Source organism: Hyaena hyaena, unplaced genomic scaffold (genome assembly GCF_003009895.1).
Source record: "Hyaena hyaena isolate Hyena2069 unplaced genomic scaffold, ASM300989v1 scaffold_18, whole genome shotgun sequence".
In the NCBI taxonomy this organism is placed as follows: Eukaryota; Metazoa; Chordata; class Mammalia; order Carnivora; family Hyaenidae; genus Hyaena; species Hyaena hyaena.
Genome location: NW_024080649.1, coordinates 7,305,275 through 7,331,326, shown reverse-complemented (window position 1 = coordinate 7,331,326; position 26,052 = coordinate 7,305,275). Strand labels below are relative to the sequence as shown.

Sequence of the window (26,052 nt, the reverse complement as noted above, 5' to 3'; positions counted from 1 at the left end):
GTATTACAGAATGAAATGAGTTTCATTTCATTACAAAATGAAAGAGTATTACAGGGAAATACTCCTCCATTTCTGCTTTCTGAAACATTTATGTGTGATTGGTATTATTCCTTCCTTAAATATTTGATAGGACTCAGCAGTGAAGCAATTTGAACCTAAACTCCTCTTTCTGAGAAGATTTTTCCTTACTCATTCAATTTCTTTCCTTGTGATCAGTCTCTTCAAATTTCTTATATTCTTGAGTTAATTTTAGTAATTTGTCTTTCTAGGAGTTTTTCCATTATACTTACATTGTCTATTTTATTGACTAAAGTTGTTCTTAATATTCCTGTACAACTTTTTAAAAATTTCTTTAGTATAAGTTATTATGATATGCCACTCCTGATTTGGGTAATTTTGTAGGTGTTTACCAAAAGAAAATTTTAAATTGTACAATCATGTTGAAGGCGACTTTTAAAAATAAATTCCTTTTTATTTATTTTATTTTTTAGAGGGAGGGGGAGGTTCAGAGAGAGAGGGAAAGGGAGGGAGAGAATCCTAAGCAGGCTTCACACTCAGCACAGAGACTGATGCAGGGCTCCATATCACCCCCTTGAGATCATGACCTGAGCTGAAATCTAGAGGGGACGCTTGACCGACTGAGCCACCCAGGCACCCCAATAGCAACTTTATTCATAATAAACAAAAGCTTAAAATAACCCAAGTGCCCATCATTAGGAGAATGGAAATACAATGAAATACTACCAGCCAAACAAACAACAAAACAACCTACTGATCCAGACCACAGCATGGGTGAACCTCATAGACATGGAGAACAGAGGAGTCTAGGCCTCGAAGGGTGCATATCCCAGGAGCTGGTTTATATGGAATTCAGAGTAATAATACTAATCTGCAGTGATAGAAATCAGACTACAAGATGCTTGCTGGGGCGATCTGCCATTCAAGAAAGGAGGTGCCCATTCTCAAAACCCACCCCAAATATTCAGCAGACTCCTGTAAAAAGTCTGGACCTAGGACAAAATGTCATGCAAACCAAGACAAATGACTTCTTAACACCATTGGACATTGAGGCCCAGGAGTGGAAGTGACGGTCCCAGGGTCACACAGGGTATCTCAGTTAGAACCCAGGCCTTCGGAAGTCTGGTGTTTTATCGCCTCAGCTCCTCCTTTTCTAGCTTCTGAAGCTGGGCTCTCCCTGGCCTCCATCTGCAGTGGGCCAGGGCCCCTTAAAAGTCACTCCACCGCAGGCCTCAAAATATATTTTCTGACCTGTCCCAAGTGCCTGGCATGTGTTACACATGTTACGTGAAAGCCCAGGAGCAAGAATTGGGTTTTGTTACCTGGCATAGAGCAGGGCTGTGGGGATCGAACTCAAAGGGCCACGATGTAAATTAAAGCAGATTTGCACCAGTGTCAGGAATGTGAAGACAGAAACCCTGGATCAGCTAGGACACTCCATGTGTTTGCCAGATGACCAGGGGCGAGTCCCTTAGACATACTGAGCCCGGCTTCCTCACATTTAAGACAGGCACCGCATCTACTACTGCATGGTGTTGTGACAATTATGTGAACGCACGTGTGTGGATGTGCTTTGTAAGCTCTACAGAAAAAGGTCACCGTTATTTTTTTTAATGTTTTATTTATTTCTAGGAAAGAGAGAGAGACAGCGTGAGCAGGGGAGGGTCAGAGAGAGAGGGAGACACAGACTCCGAAACAGGCTCCAGGCTCTGGGCTGGCAGTCAGCACAGAGCCCGACGCGGGGCTCGAACCCACGAACCGCGAGATCATGACCTAAGCGAAAGTCGGACGCTCAACCGACTAAGCCACCCAGGCGACCCAAAAGGTCACCATTATTAAACATTGCTAGGATCCAGACAGGATGAATCTGAGGTTGTCTACCATCCTTTTGAGGGAGAAGAAACTCAAGGCCCCGGTAGTCTGTGGGGGGACACACAACTCCAGGCCAGCTTAGGGGCGCTTGTGCCTGGCCCTGCCCCAACCCGCCATGACATGCATGTTCCATCAGTGTTTCTCTTCAGAAAGCCAAGCCCACTTGGGTCTCAGCAGAGTTTCCCAGAAGTTGACACCTGGCTCTGAGAGGGTGCTGGCCTAGAGGTCAGAGGTCACAGAGGCTCCAGAAGGAGGAAGTAGTTGGCTTCCAAGGCTCTCCTCTGCCCTGGCTGAATAACCTTTGCTTGCCCCTGAGGCGGTTGTAGGCATTTGGGTAGGGCCTGCGGGATAGCCTTGTCTTTTCTAAGAAACGTGGGCCACAGTGCAGATCTGTTTCAATTTATTCTGGTGGGATTGTGTAGGCCTCAGCCAGGCCCCAAAGCGTCACGGCGATCTGCTGCCCTCCTGCTATACTGTCAGTTTGTCTAGAGTCGAACTTGTTCCCAGCAGGACTCCAGTCAGCCAAGGGCATCACGTGGTCTCCTCTGCTTGCCTGGCCCTCTCTGGCCTGCAGTCACGTGGCGGGGGGGGGCGGGGGGCATAGAGCTGAGGCCCAGCCCCCCACACTGCCCACACACTGCCCAGAGTCCTAAGGCACTCTTTCCAGCCTACAGGTGCAACCCTAGCCCCTACTCCCCTACAAACCCAACACCTCAGTGCCCCCACCCACCAGTGGCACCTGTCTGGTATGTGGTTACCATCCGTCTATGTTTAATTCATGGCTGGGGGTTGGGACGAGCTTCCCAAGAAAGGGAAGAATTCCCTTGGGGTCTTGCCCAGTTCCTGCCTGCCTGCTCTGGGGCTGGGAGGAGAAGCTCCCGTGTGCCCGAAGGACACGGTCCTGGCCAGGGCACGGCCATCATTTTCTAATCCACAGCCCTGGAATGTCTGTGGGCCAATCAGCGGGGTCTCCCAGGGCTCCCCGAGGGCTCCAATAATCCTGCAATGATTAGCAGGGGCCACAGGGTCAGTGCACACTGCTTGGTTGGTTGGTGTGGGCAGGGCTGCTGGCCAGGCCAGTGGCTGGAGGAGGAGGGGGGAGCCCCGGGATTGGAGCTGGCTCTCTCTCATGCCAGTGCCGACGGGAGGCTTTTTGGATACATCGATTGCTCACCAGCCTCCCTCTTTTGTCTGCCAGTACAGCCTGACTCCTTGAGATTGTGAGTAGCTCTGTCTAGCCTGGGAAGCAGGCTGGACGGCTGAGCCAGCTCACATCCGGAGCTCCCGACAGGTCCATGCTGTGGCCAGAGCCCTCCGCCAGGCTGAGGGGCCACCGGCCTGGCCTCCTGCCCTTACTCCTGGCTTTCCTTGGCATGGCCGGAGCAGAGGTGCAGCCGCTCCTGCCGCAGGAGGAACAGGCTCCAGTGCCTGGAGGTAAGGGGCCCCTGGGTGAGGAGAGAGGTGGAGTGGCTGTGAGCCCTGCAGAGGGGTGCTACGGGGCTTCCCGAAGCCAGTTTCCAGGCCTGAACCCCAGCAGGCTAGCTGTGGTTGAAAGAGTCCCCTTGGGCAGTCCAGGGGCCCAAGATGGAGGGGGGAGGCTGGGGCTGGGGAGAGGAATGAAGGGGAGTGAGCCCAGGCTCAGGGGTCAGGGAGGAATACCAGCCTGGAGCCTGCAGCTGGGGCCCCCAGGGCTGACCCGTCCACACACCCAGCCTCACACCTGCCTCTCCCCCACCCCCACACCTGTCTCCCATCCCTCCGTGCGAGCCCTCCGTAAGCCCACCATCCTCCCACGCCACTCCTGCTTGTTTCCTAAGGGCAGGGCTGCACATTCTCTTGCCACGGTGACCCTCCACCCCATCACCCAGGGGGCCTGACCTTGTCTCCCCCAGCTCTGAGCAGTAGGGAGACGTTCCTGCTCCTGTCCCTGCACAACCGCCTGCGAAGCCGGGTGCACCCCCCCGCCGCCAACATGCAGAGAATGGTGAGCACCCCCAAGGGGGAGGCTGGAGGGGCAAACCCGAAGAGGGCTCAGGCCAGGCTGGTGCCAGGCGCCCTTCCACCTGGGCAGGGCAGGGGGGCAGCCAGTCACCTGGCCCACTGGGGGGACCATGTCTGGTCGCTGGGGCTCCGCAGCTGCCTGCTTCCCAGAAGGGCAGTTCTCTGGCCTTTCCTCACATCCCATCCCGTTGCCCGGGAGACCAGAAGACATGGAAGGAGCTGGCAGGAAAGAAGAGCTGCACAAAGGAGTCCCAGCAGGATCAGAGGGGCAGAGGACTGGGAGGGAGAAACACCCCGCTCGAGGGAGGGGGCTTGAATGTGACCAGGGCCCAGTGCTTCTTCATGGTTTGTCTGGGTGACTAAGTGGGGCCCCTCCAAGCCCCCTGCTCATTCACTGGGGGCTGGGGTAGGATGCATAGGGTTTCCCACCACCCCAACTGGGACGGCTGGGTGGGTGGTGTCATCTGGGCCCAGGAATGCTGCCCCAGCACATGTTAACAGGCCCAGGAGTAAGGGCAAGATTGTGTGGGGGTGGGCAGAGTTCTCCATGGCTGCCTCCCATAAACTCCTCCAGGCTGGCTCAGTGGTGGTGACCTTGAGAGCTCCCGGGTCAGTTTCCCAGGAGGTGGGGGTGGTGCGGGCAGGGAGGAAGGGGTCGCTTCTCTCCTCTCCCTGCTCTGCAGCAGCTCTGCCCCTCCTCAGGCCCAGCTCCTGGCCCCCACTGCTCACTCTCCTTGCTCCCAGCTCAAGCACCTGGCGTGGGGCCGTCCCGATCCCCTGGTCAGCAGTTTCTATAGTTTTTGTGCCCCTTTGGCCAAAGTCTTAGAAAAAGAGCATTTCATGAAAGATGAGAATGGAGCCCCACCACTTGGCCTCCCTCACCTCTGCAGCCGTCTCGGGCTTTTCCCCAGTGGAGGCTGATACAATCCCCATGACACTCTTACCCAAAAGTACCTTCCTGTCCTCATTTTACAGATGAAGGTCTTGAGTCTCATGGAGATTAGGGGACTGCTAACGGGGTGGCTGGATTGGGGCAGGGCATGGTGATGGGGTGACCCATGTCTTCTTCACTACTGAACCCCTCATTTAAGTTTTTTTAAATTTATTTTATTCTGAGAGTCAGAGAGACAGAATGTGAGCAGGGCAGGGGCAGAGAGAGAAGGAAAGAGAATCCCAGGTAGTTTCTGCACTGTCAGTACAGAGTGATGCAGGGCTCGAACTCACAAACCATGAGCTCATGACCTGAGCGAAAATCAAGAGCCGGATCCTTACCTGACTGAGCCACCCAGGCGCCCCCCTGAGCCCCTTGTTTAAGAGAAGGGAGGACTATTAGGTGGCAGTGGGGGTGTGAGGGGCAGTCTATTGGTTTCTGGGTGGGGAGAGAAGATTGGAGCCACTCCAGAGTGGCCACTCTGGCTGGGGCCAGACCCTGAGGCCAGGAGCCTCTCTGGTCCTGCTTCCCCTTTGGCACCCCCACGCACTCCAAGGCCGGGGTTGGAGAACGAGACACAGGAGCATGGCTGCTGAGGCCTTTTGCATCAAAGAAAAGCCAAGTGGGAGCAACCGAGCCTTTCTGCCAATGGCCAAGGCCAGTTGTACCTAATGACAAACATAAAACCAGTTTGCAAGGCTTGGGCACTGCCCAGGGCTCATATTCTCAGACAGGAAAAACTACCAGAGAAGCCCATCCCATCACCCTGGCTTAGCACTACTCCCTCAGGATCAGCCATTCTCCCCCTTCCCCCCCCGCCCCCCCCACCCTGGGATGGTGCCTAAGCAGGGCCTAAGCTCTCAGTCCTGCATAGAGCCGGGCTCTGAGTCAGGCATCCAGACATCACTGGTACTTTACAAACATATCCTGGAGAGCTCCTTGCAGGTCCAGTCTGACCTCCACTGGCTCCGGAAGAAGTGGGTGAAAGAAGCTTGGAGGGGTCAGATGGCCAAGCAGGAATCCTGGTCCAGTGCTCTCTGCATGACCTATACCCTGCGGGGAGGTTAAGGCCTGACCAAAGGTCCCTGCTGATGTCTCTGTTTGTGCTGCCCCCAGGACTGGAGCGAGAGCCTGGCCCGCTGGGCTCAGGCCAGGGCGGCCCTCTGTGGTGCTCCAGCCCCGAAGCCTGCGTCGGCACCCCGAGCCACCCAGCAAGTGGGCTGGAACGTGCAGCTGCTGCCCGTGGGTTCAGCGTCTTTTGTCCACGTGGTGGGCCTGTGGTTCGCAGAGGGGCAGCAGTACAGCCACGCAGCGGCCGAGTGTGCCCACAATGCCACGTGCACCCACTATACTCAGGTGAGGCCGTGCCACTGGCTCCATGGCCCCTGCGCCACTGGGGGCAGCTCAGAAGCGCTACCGTTCGTCCTGAAATTGGGGGTCGCTTTGCCCCTGATTTATAAAGTTTTACTTTTTTCAGCTTTAAATGCGAAATATTTGAAGCATAAATCAAATAATGGCCTCCCTTTTACCCACTGCCGAGATTTAGAAAATGTTTAACTATAGTTGTTTTTCATCTCTGAAGAAAAAACAAACAACAACACTGAAGCCCTATTTCCTGCTCTTTCCTCTGTCCTTCCCTAGAGGTGACCTTCCTGCAATCCAGGTGGGTCAGTCTGAAGCACGTTTCCTTTGTTTTATTCTATATACCTGACATTGTTTAGGTGCTAGGGTGCAGCACTGAAAAACACAGGCAAACCAAAGCATGTGTTAATGCCTTTACTACACGTCTAAGTGTTTTCATACCTTTACTGTTTTTGCAAGTTGGTTGTATGTTATTAAGTCCTCTATGAGGGCTCTGTGTGTCCCCTTTACCACGCCAGACCACATTTCTAAGATTTACTTCCATTGATCCAGATACACATGGGTGGTTCACTATGAATAAACTGCAATTTACAGGCATCTAGGTTATTTCTACTTTTTTACTATTAAAAGTCATTCCAGGAGCACCTGGGTGGTTCAGTTGGTTGAGCGGCCAACTCTTGGTTTTGGCTCAGGTCATGACCTCACATTTTGTGAGTTCAAGCCCCATGTCAAGCCCCATGTCAAGCACACTGTCTGCACAGAGCCTGCTTCGGATTCTCTCTCTCTCTCTCTCTCTCTCTGTCTCCCCAGCCACCCGCCCATCCTCTGTTTATGTTCTCTCTCTCTCAAAATAAATAAATAAAAACTTTAAAAATTTTTAAAAATAAAAGTCGTTCCACAAAGCAAAAATCCTAGAGGGGGTCTTTGGGGGTCGCTTGGGCATATGTGTCTAGAGTTTCTCTAGGATGCACTTAGAAGGCGAATGGCCAGGACATGGCATATATGCAACTATACCTTATGGGTTATTGCCCAAATGGCCCATGCCAATCATATTCCCATCCACAAGTCAGTTCTCACTTCCCCAGTATTGCCAGGCTCCTTGATTTTGACCAACTCAAGGCTATGAAGTGCTTCCTCACTTGGTTTTTAATTTTTATTTCATTTGAAATTGAGCATACTACCTACTTAGTTAATTACCTGTTCATATCTCTTGCCCATTTTTATAACACAGAGCATCTTTTTCTTACTAATTTTTAAGCACCCTTTCTACATTCTTTATACTTTCTGTTGGCCATATTGATATACATTTTTTCCTAGCAGAGGGCTTGTATTTTTGCTTTGTGTATATTATATTTTATATGATAGATCTTTTAGAAGATTCTAGTATTAATCCATTTTCTCAGTTTAATGTATAGTTCATCTGTTTGTAGTATCATGTTTAAAAAATGCTTTTCTACTCTGACATCAGAAATATATTTTCTTCCAGGGGCGCCTGGGTGGCTCAGTCGGTTAAGCATCTGACTTCGGCTCAGGTCATGATCTCACGGTTCGTGGGTTCAAGCCCCGCATCAGTCTCTGTGCTGACTGCCAGCTCAGAGCCTGGAGACTATTTCAGACCTGTATCTCCCTCTCTCTGATCCTCCTCTGCTAATGCTCTCTCTCTCCCTCTCTCTCTCAGAAATAAATGGAACATTAAAAAAATATATATATTTTCTTCTAAAGCTTTCCTTTTTCATATGGATGTCATTATGCCACCTGGAATTTTTCATGGTGTGATATAGGATCTCATTTTATGTCTTTCCAAATAAGCATCTTCTGCTGAGGATTGTATCCTTCCCCACTGATTCATAATGCCGTCTCAGTCATATACCAAGCTCACATCTGCCCATAGGCCTTTTGCTGAATTCTTAGTCCTGTTTTGTTGGCTTTTTGTTGTTGTTTATTTGTTGTTGCACAAATCATATTTTAATTATTATGGCTTTATAGAAAAGTTTGGAAAGGAAAATTTCCCATATTATCATTATTGTTGAAAACTTTGCTGCCTGTGCTTGGCTCCTGATTCTCTCATATGAACTTTTTAATAAATAGCCTTTATCAGATTACAGACATTTCTTTCTAATATAAGTTTATTAAGAATTTTTTAGGAGCACCTGGGTGGCTCAATTGGTTAAACGTCCAACTTTGGCTCAGGTCATGATCCCACAGTCTGTGGGTTCGAGCCCCATGTCAGGCTCTGTGCTGAGAGCCTGGACCCTGCTTTGGATCCTGTGTCTCCCCCTTTCTCTGCCCCTCCCCCACTTGCACTGTTTCACTCTTTCTCAAAAATAAATAAACATTAACAAAAATTGTTTTAAAGAAATTTTTATGTTTTGGGGCGCCTAGGTGGCTCAGTTGGTTGAGCGTCAGACTTCAGCTCAGGTCAAGATCTCAGGGTCTGAGTTCGAGCCCCAGGGCGGCTTTGGGCTGACAGCTAAGAATTTTTCATGTTTTATCCATTTTGAAAGATTTTGTCTTTAAGTAATCTCTACACCCAGTGGAGGGCTCAAACTCAAAACCCCAAGATCAAGAGTTGCAGGCTCTACCAACTGAGCCTGCCAGGCACCCCTGTTCAGGATTTTTTAAACCATGAACAGGCCTTACAGTTTATCAAATGGTTTTTCAAATCTACTGAAACAATCGTATGGTTTTTCCTTGACGATTAAAGTGATGCAATACATGAATAATTTTTGGATGTACATACCAAGATGCTACATGGACACTAGGTCTTTCTGGTCATATTTTTTAAGCATTTTATTATAGAAAATTTAAAACATATAAAGCGGTCAGAATGATACCACCCATGACCCAGCTCCAACAATTATCAATTCAGGGTTTCAGAGCTCATCTTGTTTCATCTATATCCGTATCTATTTCCCTCTCCTATTATTCTTAAGCAAATTTTAGGCAACATGTAATTTTACCCATAAGTGTATGTCTCTAAAAGATGGCTCTTTTATAATCACAATATCATAATTAATATATACTTTTAAAATTTAACTCTTTCTTGCCTTCCTACTTGCAGGAATGTGATTCATCTATACACCATATGCTATAATAGTTATTCAAATGCTAAAATACTGATGTATTAGTAAACAGTAGCTGCCCCAAGCTCCCAGAATGCACCTGGCCTGGCCTCTTTCCTGGGACACTCAGGATCTGTCTCATGACCTAGAACTAAAGAATGAATGCCTGGCACAGAAGTGGGTTCCTAGGATCCTGCTTTAGCCTGTATCTGTTCTGATTGGCAATTATCCATACCTACTAGTTGTTAAATATTTTGAATACCTGTCAACTTGGCATGTCATGTAATGTGAAATAATATGATTCAGTGTGTGTCTGTGCATGTGTGCGTGAATGTGTTGTTGTTTTAATGTTTATTTCTTTATTTTTGAGAGAGTAAGGGTGAGCGAGGGAATGGCAGAGAGAGAGGGAGGCAGAGAATCTCAAGGAGCGTGCTGTAAGCACAGAGCCTGATGCGGGGCTCAAAGTCAAAAGCCATGAGATAATGATCTGAGCTGAAGTCAAGAGTCAGATGCTTAACCAAGTGAGCCACTCAGGCGCCCCTGTTACTGTTGTTAATTCTGGTTTGCTAATTATTATTTGCTATTGAAATTGACCTCTGATTTCCTTTACTCATACTGCCGTTACTTGGGTTAGAGCAATGCTACACTGACCTCATAAAATAAGTTTCAAATTTTGCCTTATTTTCTCTTTCCTGGAGTAGTTTCTATATTTGCACTAACTTTCCTGTAATACTATTTGGACCTTGTTCTATTTTGGGGCTGTTTTTGTGTATATGTGTTATATGTGTGGATTTTTAACTGCTGAATCAACTTTTAGAAATGGCCAGAAACCATTTTAGATTTTCTACTTCTTGAGATAGTTTTGCCAAGTTCTATTTTCTAGAAAATTGTCCATTTTATGTTTTCCAATTTATTGGTCAGAATTGTTCAGTATTTAACAGAGATTTAAAAGTAGAATTATGGGGCACCTGGGTGGCTTAGTTGGTTAAGCGTCGGACTTTCGCATAGGTCATGATCTCATGGTTCGTGGGTTCGAGCCCTGCGTCGGGCTCTGTGCTGACTGCCAGCTCAGAACCTGGAGCCTATTTTGGAGTCTGTGACTCCCTCTCTCTCTAACCCTCCCCTGCTCACGCTGTCTCTCTCTCTCTCCCCTAGAAATAAATAAAAATATTTAAAAAAAAATAAAACTAGAATTAAACAGGGATTTTAAAAAGATTTGCTGTGTCTATAGCTAGGCCCTTTTTAACTTTTCAGCTTTGTTTATTTGTGCCTTCTCTCTTCCATTCTTTACCAGTCTTCCCAGAGCTGTGCCTATTTTAACAAATTAGCTTTTTGTTCTGTTTTGTTTTTTATCCTGTTTTTTTTTTTTTTTTCTGAGAGAAAGAATGAGCAAGCAGGGGAGGGGTAGAGAGAGAGAGAGAGGGAGAGAGAATCCCAAGCAGGCTCCACACTGTCAGCACAGAGCCCAACACCGGGGTCAAACTCACAAACCATGAGATCATGACCTGAGCCAAAGTTGGACGCTTGACCAACTGAGCCACCCAGCCGGCCCTATTTTTTTTATATTCTTGATATGGATTATTAGCTGATTAATTTTTAAGTATCTTTCCATTTCTGCTAAATTCACTTAAAGCTATAAATTTCCCTCTAAACTTCATTAGCTGTATCCCGTGGGTTTTCCTGTTCAGTGATTTCACTGCCATCCATTTCTACGTGTTTCCTATTCTCCATCATGATGTCTTTGATTTTGAAGGGTATACTTAAATTTCCTATGGTTTCTCCTTTCTCTTACTTCTAAGTTATTTACTTGATATTTTATTGCATTGTATTTATAGAATGCAGCCCATAGTATATTGTTCCTTTGGTCTTTGTTGAATGTTGCTTTGTGGTTTACTGAGGGGTCAATGTTTGCAAAAAGTTCCGGGCATCCCTGAAGAGAGTGTATGTTCTCTAATTATTGGGTACATATATATGACTACATGTCTGTGTCTCCCTTTTTCATAGCTGTCATTTTGAGGGCTGCAGGAGTTTGTATAACTATTCCTGTGTATTGACTATTTGTGCTGTCTCCAAGTTGTCACTGATTTTTAAATTTTAAATCGAAGTTTGGGGTACTATCAGAGACCTACCCCTGTTAGCTTCTGCTGCATGACACACTACCCCACAGTTTAGCATCCTATGATTCTGCGGGTCGGCAATTTGGGCTGGGCCCAGCAGGAAGGTTCTTCTGGCCTTGGTGGGGCCCACGTGCAAGTGCAATCAGTTGCTGTGTTGGCTGGGAGCTGGCTGTCTAGAGTGGCCTCAGCTGGCTCACCTTTGCCTGTGGGGTCTCCTGAGGCTGAGGGTCAAAACCAGCTCAATATCACTTCTGCATTCTGTTGGCCAATGCAAGCCACAAGGCCAGCCAGATTCAAGGACAGAAAAGAGGCCTCCTCTTGATCCAAAGAACTGCAAAGGCACATTTAAGGGTGGGGTGTAGGGAGGAATGAAGGGTTATAGCCATAAGTGCAATCTGTCCCAAGGCCTTTGATGACCAAGACTTTTTTTTTCTTGAGAGAGAGAGAGAGCAAGTGGAGGAGGGGCAGAGAGAGAGGGAGAGGGAGAATCCCAAGCAGGCTTTGTGCTGCTGTCAGCCCAGATCCCAGGTGGGACTCGATCTCACATACCTGAGCCAAGATCAACCGACTGGCCCACCCAAAAGACCTGTCCAAGACTTTCTTTTGCCACTTTCTACCCACCCACGATTCTCTCCTTTCTTCAGGTATCTGCCGATTGACACCCCTCCACTCTCCCACCTAGAAAGCCTTCCCAGGCTGTTCCCACCTGTCCTCATAGCCCTGCCCAGCCCAGCTGCCACTGCTGAGGCCCCAGGAGGTGAGGGAGCTGCCTTGCTGCCTGGTTTGGGGCAGAGGCTGTGTCTCCCCTCTCCAAGCAAGTATCATCAGTGCCTGTTGGCCCCCAGACTGGGAGTGGCCCGTGATGGGGTTTCTGAGCCACTGTATCTCCTGCAGCTTGTGTGGGCCACCTCCAGCCAGCTGGGCTGTGGGCAGCAGCCCTGCTCTGGGGCCCGAGCAGAGATGGAAGCCTTCGTCTGTGCCTATTCTCCCGGGTAAGTCCCCCACTGCTGGGTTGTGGGGTGGAGGATACTTTCACCCGGGGTAATCACCCACCTACTCACAAGGTCTTTGCCCTCTGGTCTGCACCCTTGTGGAAACAAAGAAAGGGAGAGGGTGTAGAAGTGGGTAGCACTCATGATCCTGCCCAGGCAGAATGTGGCTGCTCCTCGGATGCCCGTCCTTGGAAACACTGTTCCGCTTCGCTCAGTAGAAGTATGGAGCATTAGCAGTAGTTTTGAGGCAGTTTTTCCTTTCTTAGGACAGCCTCCCTGTCACCTCCCTGTTCCCCAACTCCCTGGCCCGACCAAGGAGCTGAAGGGGACCCTTCCCCAAGGCCAGGCCCTTGCAGCCCTCTCTGGTGCTTGCTCTCACAGAGGCAACTGGGAGGTAAACGGGAAGACAATTGTCCCCTATAAGGCCGGCTCCTGGTGCTCGCTCTGCACGGCAAGCGTCTCGGGCTGCTTCAAAGCCTGGGACCACGCAGGGGGGCTCTGCGGTAAGTGCCCCCCTCCGCCCGCCTCCTGCTGGGACAAGAGAGCTTGATGTGATCCTCGTGGAGGGTGGCAGCATCCTGTAGGACTGTCCTCGAAGCCGTGGCCCTTAGCACCCGGGAGGCACCTGGCTGGGCTGCCTGAAGGAGGCTCCCTCTCAGAGCTCCAACCTCGCCTGACCAGAGGTCCCCAGGAACCCATGTCGCATGAGCTGCCGGAACCATGGACATCTCAACGTCAGCACCTGCCACTGCCATTGTCCCCCTGGCTACACAGGCAGATACTGCCAAGGTGAGGGACACGTGATCACCCAGGGAGCGAAGTCTGGGCCCAGGGCACATGCAGGCAGCCTTAGGGGGTGAAGAGGAGGGGGCACACTTGCTGCGTGGTGTGTCCAGGGGCCGTGTTGCACTCACTGAAAGTGTTTGGAGAGAGTCTTGAGGGAGCCGGTGGGTGCTGACCAGGTTCTTGCTGACCTGGACAGTGCATACAGTCAGTCAACAGACAGCCTGAGCTCCGACTGCCTGCCAGACCCTGAGCTGTGCAGGGCTTCAAAGTAGAATCAGATTTGGCCCTTAGGCCCTGGGATGGTAGCAGGGGGACGTTATCAGGACCTAGAAGTAGACTCTCATCCCAGTGTCCCCTTCCCAGCTCTGTGACCATAGGCAGGTCCCCCTTCCAAACCCCAGTTTGCTTCTCTCTACAAAGCAGATCAAATCAAATGTGGCAATAGTTGAAGCCCTGATGGGTTCCATCCCTAAGGGACACGCTGGCTGCAGTGGGCCACCCCCCACACTCTGAGGCCTGTGAGGGCAGTGTGGGGCTCCAGGGCTGCGGGCTGAGCCATGTCCCCTCCGCCCACCCTGGCAGTGCGGTGCAGCGTGCAGTGCGTTCATGGCCGGTTTCGGGAAGAGGAGTGTTCCTGCATCTGTGACATCGGCTATGGGGGGGCCCAGTGTGCCAGTAAGTGCTGCCCCCAAAGTCCCCCGATGAGCCAGGCCACACCCCAGGGACCCTGTCAGCAGCAGGTCGCTGGATCCAGCTCAGACCGGCTCACAGGTGTCTCCTGTGCACATCTCTTCCCAACTCCCTGTTCAGTGACATCACATTGGTACTTTGGAATTGCCCCTGGTGGGGGTATTCGCACCACAGAAATTGGCAAATTCTATAAATCTTTGTTTTGTTTTGTTTTGTGTAAGAGAGAGTGAGCTGGTTGTGCCATATTCACCAGCACGGCACTGACTGCCACCCACTCTCCAGCTTGGAGAAGGTGGTCAGGGGGAGGGGAAGGGGCCTCTTGAGCCTGGCTCCCTGGCGGGAAAGAAGGCGTAATGGGTCCGAGGTGCCCACGCACACAGTCAGGCCCTCTTGTCCTCAGCCAAGGTGCACTTTCCCTTCCACACTTGTGACCTGAGGATCGACGGAGACTGCTTCATGGTGTCTTCAGAGGCGGACACCTACTATGGGGCCAAGATGAAATGCCAGGTGACGGTTGACCCCTGCCTTTCCAGGGTCCCCAGGGTCTCAAGTGAGGGTCTCAGTGGAAGGAGCGTGGACTTAGAAATGGTTCCTTTGATTTCTTCTGACCTGACTCTGGTCATTAGTGTAAAGCAGGACTCACAAACTCAGAGGCCCATAGGAGCCAGGAGGTCACCTAATAAGCTGAGGGACCCAGGGGTGAGCCCTTGCTCAATCCCCATCTAAGGAGCCATCCTGGTTCAGTCCTAGCTGCTGGCTGTCATGAAGGTATATGAGTTCACAGAGGCCAGAACTTTGGATTTTTCAAGAGAACCAGCAATTCAGATTTTCACTGGCACTGCTCGATTTATTAATGTCGGCAACCGATTCAAATGTATTTAAGACACTAAACAGATGAAACAAAACCCTCCCGAGGTCAGGGCCCTGCCAGCCTGGGCCCCTGTGCACAGAGAGAGGAGATGTAGGCAGGGGAGAGGCAGTAGAGAGGGACCCCTACTCTAAGAAGCAGGGGGCTGTGGGGTGGGGGAGAGGATGTCCCTGGCCCCTTTGGGGTGGCAGCATGGGTAGGAAGGGCTGGCCTGAGCTCCGAGGCCCGGCCTGACATGGAGTGGGGGTTACAGGGAAAGGGCGGGGTGCTAGCCCAGATTGAGAGCCAGAAAGTTCAGGACATCCTCGCCTTCTACCTGGGGCGCCTGGAGACCACCAATGAGGTGACTGACAGCGACTTTGAGACCAGAAACTTCTGGATCGGTGAGTGCCTGGCTGGTTGGGGGTGCAGGAATCTGGGCTGCAAAAACCCCTCAGCAGACAGAAAGGGTTTGATGAGGGCTGGGGGCCCGGAAAGGGGCTGGCAACCTCCTTCCCTGAGCAGGGGTTGGAGGGGGCGGGGGGGAAGCACTGAAGAGAGGGCAAGGGAATGTCCCTGAGGGCTGAAGGAGCTGGGAAGGTGGTTAAGGGCTGGAACGGGTGGGCATTAAGCAGCAGGCTCCAAGCTCAGGGCGCCCCTCTCAGGGAGCCTGGGCGCTGAGTGGGGCCCAGGATTGGTGGGCCAACCTCAGCTGCTGGGGCCCAGGGCTCACCTACAAGACCACTAAGGACTCCTTCCGCTGGACCACCGGGGAGCAACAGTCATTCACCAGTTTCGCCTTTGGGCAGCCTGACAACCAGGGGTGAGTCTGGGATGCCTCCCTCCTCCGGGCTCACTCTCTCACGGGGGCCCGCTGGCTGAGCCCTCTGAGGGCCTGGGCCTCACCAGTGCCCAGGAAGTCCAGGTACAGCGGACGTGAGGCCCATCCCCACCTCGTGGGGCTTACATAAAGGAGAGGGAGCTCCAGAAAGCTTCGTCCACCCGTCCATCCGCATCATTCCCTCTATTACCCATCCACCTCTCCCCACCACCACATTCCTTGGCCTACATCAACAGCCTGATTCTGGGGTCTTTAGCAATACACCCACCTGCCTCCAGGCCTGCACACACCCACCCTCCAGACAGCCAGTACCAAGGGCCTTCTGGTTATGCAGCCCTGCCCCAGGCGTCAGAGCCCAGGAATGCCCAGGGCAAGGGGGGACAGGGTAGAGGAAGTCAGGCTGTGTGGACTAAGGGCTTCAAACATCTCACCCACATCCTTCAACCTCATTGATGGCAGCCAGGGCCACACCCTTGCTCTGTCACCTAGAGGACACTGGTCTGGTTGGGCTCCCAGGCACACCCTCTCCCTGCTGGGAGGAAGGACATGGGCCTGCCTATTCCAGGTCCCACTGGCTGGTGCAGCTGAGTGCTGGCACTGGGTGGGGGGAGTTGCGGCCCAGGTCGGGGGTCTGCTGAGACCTCCCAGCTTCCCCGAGAGGAGCTGCAGAGGCCTGGTGGCAGGCATGGGAGCCCGGGGGTGGGTCTAGCTCCCGGAAGCCCTATGTAGGCTAGAGGCACCTAGGCTTCTTAGACGCAGGTGGCCTGCTGGAGTGGAATATTTTTAATGTTTATTTATTTATTTTGAGAGAGAGAGAGAGCACGTGCATGAGCAGGGCAGGGAAAGGGCAGAGAGAAAGGGAGGGAGAGAAAGAGTGGGAGGGAGAGAGAGAGAGAATCCCAAGCAGGCTCCGCACTGTCAGTGAGGAGCACCGACACGGGGCTCGATCCCACAAACCGTGAGATCATGACCTGAGCCGAAACCAAGAATCGGACACTTAACTGATGGAGCCACCCAGGAGCCCCTGGAGTGGAAGATTTAAGCTTCTCCCGGACTCCTAATTTCGGTCGTCCACCCTGAGCGCCCAACACCTTGGCCTGGTAGGTTTGGCAACTGCGTGGAGCTGCAGGCATCAGCCGCTTTCAACTGGAATGACCAGCGCTGTAAAACCCGAAACCGTTACATCTGCCAGTTTGGTGAGGGCCCGCTCACACCTCCCCTTCCCTGGTCCCTGGCCCCTGAGGTCCCTGCTGGCCCTCTCCATGCACTAGGATATCCAGGTCACAGGCCCAGACAGGGTCTGAGTATGCAGGGCCACCAGGGACGTTCTGCTTGGGAGCTCCGGTACCTGCGGGCCCCTGAGGCCCAGAGAGGAAAGGGCTCAGCTTAGCAGGTCCGCGCCACGGCAGGACTGGAATGCAGCCTGGCCGGGGAGGTCTCCAAGGTTCCTTTCCTCCTGTCACTGAAGCTGCTGCCTGGGGACCTGTTGGCTTTGCCGGTGTTCCCTGACTCCCCAGAGCCCAGTGAACAATGGTGGGGATCAGAGGTGACCTGGCCCAGAACCGGCCCCCAGCAGCACCTGCTGGAAAGGTCTGGGGCTCCATCTGGGACCATAGCCCTTTAGGACCAGCTGCAGGAAGGTCCCCACCCAAGGACCGCCACGGCTGCCACTGACCCTTGCTCGGTTTGGCTTCCTTTCCAGCTGAGGAGCACATTTCCCGGTGGGCTGTGGGGCCCTGAGACTCAGCCAGGCCTCTCCCTTGCCACCGCCACCCCCACCCCCAGATGTGTGCCCATCTGCCCACCTGTCTGGAGCAAGGGCCAGGCCAGAGCTGCAAGCCCATCATCCACAGAGGTCTCAGACGCTGCAGGAAGTGAGGCAGGGGGCTCGAGTCAGGCCCACAGGGGCCTGGGGCCCCTCATCCTGCTTTCATCGGGAAGATGGGTGTCAGGCGCCCAAACAGGAGCCAGGGTCAGCGTCAGAAGAGACCTCTGTCTTCCGTGTGTGCCAGACCCAGTGGGGCGGATGGGGGTTCCTCGCTGCCCAGGGCACACCCCACAAAGGATTAAACTAAGTTATGAATCAGACTTGTGCCTGCGTGTTTGGAAGGGGAATCCAGCTGACTCAGGATGATCCTGGGAAGACCAGAGGGTGCCTGAGGCTTCACTGCTGGCTGCCCACAACCCACCCCAGTCCTGTCCCTGCTCACCCATGTGACCTAGACCACCCTCTGGAAGTTTTCTGGTCTTAGCCCCTGAATGATACACAGATTCGGAAGCCGTGTTTGCATCCCTAACTTCCTGCTCCAGCTCCTCTCACCGCTGTTTCCGAAGGCTTTGGGCCTCTGCCCTTTCGCTGTATTCACCATGCCTCCCCCTACGTGTGCCTGCTTTCTTTGTGCCTGAACTGGGCTGTGTTATGGCCCTGTCGCCCTCCTTTCCCTTCAGTGATGAGAGGGGCTGGGTGGGCAGGTGAAGACTGGCAGGTGCCATCATTAACGCCCAGAATGCACCCCACCCAGTTGTGCACTGTTATATGTGAACGTTGAGTTGCTTTGCAGGTTGGACGTAGGAGTGTGACCCGGGGTCCCAGAACGGGGAGAAGTGAAGAAGCCACGGTTTTTACTGTTGTTGCAACAAACAGAAACACAGGAACAGTTCTGGCTTAATCACAGCAGAAAAGAAATTTATCAAAAAGACAAGGATTGAGACTCCTGGGTGGTTCAGTCAGTTGAGGGTTTGACTTCGGCTCAGGTCATGATCTCATGGGTTTGTGGGTTTGAGTCCTGCGTCGGGCTCTGTGCTGACAGCTCAGAGCCTGCAGCCTGCTTCAGATTCTCTCTCTCTCTCTCTCTCTCTCTCTGCCCCTGCCCTGCTCACACTCTGTCTTTCTCTCTCAAAAAAAAAAAAAGATAGGGGCACCTAGGTGCCTCAGTCGGTTAAGCACCTGGCTTTGGCTCAGGTCATGATCTCACGGTTCATGGGTTCGAGCCCCGCGTTGGGCTCTGTGCTGACAGCTAGCTCAGAGCCTAGAGCCTGCTTCGGATTCTGTGTCTCCCTCTCTCTCTGACCCTCCCCTGCTCACGCTGTTTCTCACCCTCTCAGAAATAAATAAGAACATTTTAAAAAAATTTTTTTTTTATGTTTTATTTATTTCTAGGAGAGAGAGAAAGAGAGAGAGAGAGAGAGAGACAACGTGAGCAGGGGAGGATCAGAGAGAGAGAGTCACGGACTCTGAAACAGGCTCCAGGCTCTGAGTTGGAAGTCAGCACAGAGCCCGACGTGGGGCTCGAACCCACGAAACGTGAGATCATGACCTTAGCGAAAGTCGGATGCCCAACTGACTAAGCCACCCGGGCGCCCCTAAATAAAAACATTTTTAAAAAAAGATAATGATTTACAGATAGGCAAAGGACATGAATGATGGTTCCCCAGACAAGCTACACAAGTGGCCAACAAATACATCACTAGTCATTAGGAAATTTACAGCAAAACCACAGTGAGATACCACTTTGCACCCATGAGGATAGCTGTTATCAAAGACACAGATGATAACAAATGCCGATGAGGACTTGGACCAACTAGAACCCTCCTACACTGCTGGGGGGAACATAACACTCTGGAAACAGTTCGGTGAGTCCTCAAAAAGCTAGGCACAGCTACTATAGGACGCAGCAACCCCACTCCCAGGTACGTACTTGAGAGAGCTGAGAACAAGCACTCCAGCACATCCTTGTACACAAAGTTCACAGCAACATTGTTCCCAGCAGCAAAGCGGGAGAAACAAGCAAACGCCCATCGACGGAGGAGTAGATAAACAAATAGCGGTGTGTACATGCCACAGAATAGTACTGAGCCATTAAAAGGAATGAAGTACTGGGGTGCCTGGGCGGCTCAGCCAATTCAGCGTCTGACTCTTGATTTCGGCTCGGGGCATGACCTCACGGTTCGTGAGACTGAGCCCAGAGTCCCACCCGGCTCTGAGCCAGGAGTGGGACCAGCTCAGGATTCTTTGTCTCCCTCTGCCCTCTCCCCCTGCTTGTGTGACACATTCTCCCTCTCTCTCCCTCTCTCAAAAAACAAACAAAAAGGAATGAAGTACTGATACATGCTAAGGTGGATGAACCTTGAAAGCATTATTTTAAGTGAAATAAACTAGCCACAAAAGGTCACATATCCTATGATTCCATTCATATGAAATGTTCAGAAAAGGTAAATCCACAGAATAAAACACATACTGATGGTGGCCAGGGGTGGCAGGAGAATGGGTAGTAACTGCTCGATGGGTCTGGGTTCTGTTTTGGAACTTAGAGGTGGTGCTCTCACAAATGCCACCAAACTTGTTACTTGCATGCTATGCGAATTTCACTTCAATTTATTTTTTTTTATTTTTTAAAATGTTTTATTTATTTCTGAGAGAGAGAGAGGAGACAGCGTGAGCAGGGGAGGGTCAGAGAGAGAGGGAGACACAGAATCTGAAACAAACTCCAGGCTCTGGGCTGTCACCACAGAGCCCGACACGGGGCTCGAACCTATGAACCGTGAGATCATGACCTGAGCCGAAGTCAGACGCTTAACCAACTGAGTCACCCAGGTGTCCCTCACCTCAATTTAAAAAAATAAAATCCTGGTCACAGGATCCCAGGGAGAGTCAGAGAGCCAGCTTGAGGGCTTATGGAGCCAGAAATAGTGCCCCAGATTCGGCTGAAAGTCAAGCCAGGTAGATCCCCGTGCCAGCGCCGGCAGGAACTGCAGAGCTTTTACTCTGCAGCGACGCGGGGGCCACCTGCGTGGCAACCCCACCTCTGCCTTGACAACTAATGCTGGCAATCCCATGCCCTTCTGAGCCCAGACACCAGATTCCCATTCCGCTGCGGCTCGCCGGTCCGCATTCTTGGCGTGAGGGCATGTCTCTCAGCCGTGTATTTCTCAGTGCTGCGGCAAAGGGGCCATCTGAGCGTTCGTGAGCGCGGGTGGCAGTGGACAGGTCCTACCTGAAAAGTCCATTCCAACCTTCCCGTCTGGAGGCGGGGTGGCACAACGCGGAGCTTCTCCAAGTCAGTCTGCAGACCAGCAGCATTGACGTCAGCTGGGAACATATTAGCAAAGCAACTTCTCGGGGCGCCTGGGTGGCTCAGTTGGTTAAGCGTCCGATCCTCGGTGTTGGCTCAGGTCATGATCTCACGGGTTTGTGGGGGCAAGCCCCGAGTCTGGCTCCGTGCTGGCGGAGCCTGCTTGGGATTCTCTCTCTTCCTCTCTCTCTCTACTCCTCCCCCACTCATGCTCTCGTGCTCTCTCTCTCTCAAAAATAAATAAATAAGCTTAAAAAAAAGAAAGAAAGAAAAGAAAATTCTCAGTCACCTCCACCACCTCCAACCAACCGAATGGTGAGGGTGAGGCCAGGGCTTGGGTTTTAACAAGATCTCCAGCCGCTTCAGATGCAGGCTCTGGTATAAGAACCACGGGCAGAGGTGGAGAGTTTGAGCCTAAGTCAGGCCACCTGGATTTCAGGACAGGCTCTGCCACTTACTGTGTTACCCTGCACAAGTGACTTATTATGGAGACCAGCCACCCCTGTTTGTCTGGAACGATCTGGTCTGGGTTTCAGCACTCCAAGCCCCACGTGCTTGGAAACCCCTCATTCCCAGGCAATCCGGGACACTTGGTCACCCTAAAACATCTCTCTGCCTTATGTTCTTCTTCTGTGGGGATAATAAACTGAGTTGGTACATTAAGGTGTTTGGGACAGAGCCTGAGACAAGTAAACAGGGACGAATGTCAGCTTAGCTGAGCTCATGGCCCAAATTTTTTCGATTCCTTCATCAACAGTACATCATCAAATCTCACTTGTTAACTAAATAAATCTATGAAATGAGTTGCTTGAAACTGTGCCTGGTGGTTAGTAAACTCAGAAAGTCATAGGCTCGTTTTTCTTCTTTGCTATCAGCTAACGTTGTTTGGCCACAATTAAGTCCAGGTTTCAAGCAACCTTCAGGGCAAACAGTGAGAAGCATCCCCCCTACTCACACTAGCCCCACAGAATCCTAAGTATCTATATGTTCAATCTCATCTCACACTGTTTGCTTCCTCCCCCAGTCCTCAACCCTCAGAATCCATTCCCCGTCACTTTGTCCGGTTTCTGCCAATGTAAATTATCAAATTCTCGTGGTTCTTTTGGTGATTCCATATCCCCTTTTGAGATTTGAAGCCATTGGTTGCCTAGGACCTGAAAAGGTCTGACTTGGAATTTCAGTCTGGAGAAAATGAGAGGTGGTGGAGTTGGGCACGTGAGGGGACTCCTTCATGGCAAGGTCATTAGGGGTGTATTATTTTAGGGAAGGCCAGCTGCTGGCCATGGTTGCACATGTGCACTGGCTGCCCCTCAGCCATGTAGCACCCTAACTGCAGGGGAGGCCGGAGACTCCACCCAGATGTGTGCGCAGGGAGGGGTATGGGTTTGGCAAACAGCCAGCAAGTTTCTGCTTCTAGTTTGTTCAGTATAACCAGGAGGTAGCTTCTGCCAGCAAGCGAGGCTCCCTGGAGTGGGAGGTACCTAAGTCCTCCACCTTCCCAAAGAGCCCCATTCTGATGGCCTCTGCCCTCCACTCTCCATTCTTTCCCAGCTAGAGACCTAGCAAGGGTGTGAGGCCAGCTGACAGTGTTATATAGCCACTGATCAAGCTGTAAGATTGGTGGTAGTGGTGTTTTTTACTCTCTCAGTCTTATAACTGCAAGATATAAAAATTCCCTGGTTTTGGGGTGCCTGGGTTGCTCAGTCAGTTAAGCATGTGACTTTGGCTCAGGTCATGATCTCACAGTTTGTGGGTTCGAGCCCCACGTCGGTGCTGACGACAGCTCAGAGCCTGGAGCCTGCTTTGGATTCTGTGTCTCACTCTCTCTCTGCCCCTGCCCCTCTCACACTTGATCTTTTTCTCTCAAAAATAGATAAACATTAAAAAAAAATTTTTTTTAAATTTTTTAAATAAAAAAAATTCCTTGGGTTTTCTAACCACGACTTGAGCAGAGAATTCAGACTCTGAGATTGTCTTTCTTTCCTTTAAGCTGTGCGGTGCCGGGGCGCCTGGGTGGCTTAGTCGGTTAAGCGTCCGACTTTCGCTTAGGTCATGATCTCGCGGTTCGTGGGTTTGAGCCCCGCGTCGGGCTCTGTGCTGACTGCCAGCTCAGAGCCTGGAGCCTGTTTCAGTCTGTGACTCCCTCTCTCTCTGACCCTCCCCTGCTCACGTTGTCTCTCTCTCTCTCTCTCCTAGAAATAAATAAAACATTAAAAAAATTTTAAGCTGTGCAGTGCCATTAGTACAACCCTCTGGCCAACAGCCCTTGACCTCAGGGTAATCTTAATATTCTTCTATGTCAGGAGCCGCCAGGTCCCCAAAGCCCTGCCTTTGAGGGGCACTTTGTTGTGGGGGACCACAGGATTAACCGTCTCACCACGACATCCCATGCACTCCTGGTATCCCGTCCCTTAACACTAGCTGGATTTTCACTGTCCTCTGGCCACATTCCAGCTTTAGAGCACTCCGTTTCACCCTGGGCTCTTAGCTGCCTCCACACCTAGTCCTATTTTGTATCAATCAAGTTTTTTTTTAAGCAACAGAAACCGATTCTGGCAACTTAAAGCAGAAATGGAGTTTGCCGAAGATACTGGTTTGTTCCCAGGAGTTCTTGGAGAGGTCAGAGCATCATGTCTGGAAAATACCTCACTGCTTCCTGCCGAGCGCAGATGCCACAGTCAGTGCCACCAACATGGGTCACAGGTGCCACCACCCTTGAAAGCTGGATGTGGCTGCTGCCACTCCACCATCAATGGCTGAGGGGGCTTCCTCACACCGGCAGCTTTCCTTCTGAGTCAGGCATGTGGGTCTGAGGGGAGGGGCCATGTTATGTGCCCAGGCCCTACTGGCAATGAAGGCCGGGAAAGGGAGGCAGAAAGGGGCGTTTTCAGCCTCTTTCATGGGAGGCAGTTTCTGTCTCAAAGCTAGGGGATACCTGTAACACAGGGAGGGGGGCTCAGATGTGGAGCGGGAGAAAGAATGACTCATGTCCACTGGGAGAAGCCGTCTGGCACATCTAGGACTCAGGCCTGCAGCACTGCCCTGTCTGCCCATGCTCTGTTCCCGCCCTGCTTTGGCTTCTGCACAGGCTGGAGCGGGTAATGGAACAGCCTGGCGCCAGGACAGGGCAGCCTGGAGGCGCTAACAGACCGGTCTCTGCTTCCAGCTGATCCCACTGGGTATTTTCTATCTTTCTTTCTTTCGTTTATTTATTTCGAGAGGGGGAAGCAGGGGAGGCACAGAGAGAGAAAGGGAGAGAGAAGCCCAGCAGGTTCCTCACTCTCCAGTGTGGGGCTCGAACTCACAAAACCGTGAGATCATGACCTGAGCCAAACTCAAGAGTCAGACACTGAAGCTACGGAGCCACCCAGGTGCTCCCCGACTGGATAGCTTCAAGTAAGTCCTTTAACTTCTTGGAGCGCTGTCACGGTTGCAGGGCAGGGCACTGGGATCTCACTGTGCCTCGCAGCTCGCTCTCCACACGTGCCTGGACATGGTAGCCCTTCTGTAAGATGCGGGCACTACGAACACCTACCCTACAAGGCTGCAGTGACGGTCAGGTGAGATGCTGGATGTGAAGATGCAGCCCAATCTGGCAGATGGTTGGAATTCAATCACTTCTGGCTGCTGGTTGCAACATTCTAGTATTGGGGATGACACAGCGACCCTGTCCTTTCTTCTTGGGAGCTCTCTGAAAATAAGTGAACTGCTTTGCATCCATTTGATCAAGTCAGGGTGGGCATGTTGGGCTCAGGGAACCCTGGAGGGCAGTTGTTCGATATATCCATCCCCTTCTGCTTCTTTCCTTTTTCTTCATTCTGGTCCTTCCATCCACTTGGTGTGTTTCTGTCTTTTGCTTTCTTCTCATCTGACTGCTGACCTCCGCTGTCCTTGTATCATCTGTTGTCACTCATTATGACTCCTGTTCATGAACTATCCCTCCTGTGTTCCATGAATCAGGCAGTCACAGCCATGGGTGAATGCAGGAGGGCATGTCCCTCAGGAAACCTGTCCAGGGGTCTTTGTGAGAGATGAATGTGAAGCAAATACCTCCACCCTGTTTCCTGGTGCTTGGTCCCTGTGATGGTTAAGTTTATGTTTCATTTAGGGCCATGGAGTGCACAGAGATTTGGTCAAATATTATTTTGGGTGAGTCTCTAAGAGTGTTTTTGGATGAGATCAACATTTGAAGAGGATGACTCAGTAAAGCGGATGTAGGTGGGCCTCATCGAATCAGTTGAAGACTTGACTAGAATGAAAAAGATTTACTTCCCAAGTGTAAGAGGGAACTCTTCCTACCTGACTGCCACTGAGCTGAGACATGTTTTCTTTCTTCCTGCCCCGAAGGAAGTGAAACTGACTCTTCTAGGTCTCAGATCTACTGGGCTTTGCACTGGAACCATGCCATTATCTCTTAGGTCTCCAGTTTGCCAACTGCAAATCTTGAGATTTGTCAGCCAATTCCTTATAATAAATCTCTTTCTTTCTGTATATACATCCTATTATTTCTGTTCCTCTGGAGAATCTTGACTAATACAGCCCCCGAATGGGGGTGGGGCCGGCCATAACTCCAGGCTTGTCTGCCCTGGGTTGCAGGTGGCCCAGGAAGATGCCCAACACACATGTGGACATGGTTTTCCATAGATGATGAACTTCCCGGACACTCCACTAGCCCCTTTGTGATAAGTACCCGTGAACTGGCAATCTGGTAGTCATTTAATGGTTTTCCCCCCTTACCCAAAGCTGCGTCCTATGATCGGGGCCCCAGGAGAATGATGCAGGTTTCTGCATTCTCTCCTCTCTGTGCAATCACATCCGACTCAGTATTCCCATTTTTAGGGGATAGTGATGATGTTTAGCCCAAAGAGAATAACAAACTTAGTTTAATGCTGTGCCTTCTATCTTGGGCACATCAGGCATTTCTAAGTGCCCAAGCCCTGTGTGGTGGAGATGCGTGTGATTTTCTGTCCCCACTGAACATTGTAAATGTGAAAGTGACCATAGGTCATTATGAAAGTGGCCACAGATATGCCACTGGGCGCCTGGGTGGCTCAGTTGGTTAAGCGTCCGACTTCGGCTCAGATAGTGATCTCATGGCTTGTGGGTTCAAGCCCCACGTCGGGTTCTGTGCTGACAGCTCAGAGCCTGGATCCTGCTTCGGTTTCTCTGTCTTCAGCTCTCTCTGCCCCTCTCCTGCTCACATTCTGTCTCTCTCTCAAAAATAAATAAACTTAAAAAAATAGATATGCCAAAGGAATAGACACAGAAAGCCAGACAAGGGGCGCCTGGGTGGCTTAGTCGGTTAAGCGTCCGACTTTCGCTTAGGTCATGATCTCGCGGTTCGTGGGTTCGAGCCCCGCATCGGGCTCTGTGCTGACTGCCAGCTCAGAGCCTGGAGCCTGTTTCAGTCTGTGACTCCCTCTCTCTCTGACCCTCCCCTGCTCACGCTGTCTCTCTCTCT

General features: G+C 51.4%; 1 protein-coding gene across 1 annotated transcript; it reads left to right on the top strand.

Annotated features, from left to right (window-relative positions):
• The first annotated feature begins 3,082 nt into the window (after positions 1 to 3,082).
• LOC120223338 (C-type lectin domain family 18 member A-like) lies at positions 3,083 to 17,607 on the top strand. The gene is made up of 12 exons (XM_039221406.1): positions 3,083 to 3,324; positions 3,783 to 3,874; positions 5,939 to 6,178; positions 12,258 to 12,355; positions 12,737 to 12,858; positions 13,037 to 13,144; positions 13,724 to 13,816; positions 14,232 to 14,338; positions 14,953 to 15,082; positions 15,405 to 15,501; positions 16,624 to 16,715; positions 17,222 to 17,607. Exons 1-12 carry the CDS (start codon positions 3,186 to 3,188, stop codon positions 17,257 to 17,259), a joined length of 1,356 nt encoding a protein of 451 aa, XP_039077337.1. The 5' UTR covers positions 3,083 to 3,185; the 3' UTR covers positions 17,260 to 17,607.
• The last annotated feature ends 8,445 nt before the right edge of the window (positions 17,608 to 26,052 follow it).

Bases quoted from the DNA above. Each gene is read 5' to 3' on its own strand.
- LOC120223338 (XM_039221406.1), top strand. From the start codon at position 3,186: ATGCTGTGGCCAGAGCCCTCCGCCAGGCTGAGGGGCCACCGGCCTGGC. The intron at 3,325-3,782 runs GTAAGGGGCCCC...TGTCTCCCCCAG, and splicing joins ACAGGCTCCAGTGCCTGGAG to CTCTGAGCAGTAGGGAGACG. The intron at 15,083-15,404 runs GTGAGTGCCTGG...GCTGGGGCCCAG, and splicing joins GACCAGAAACTTCTGGATCG to GGCTCACCTACAAGACCACT.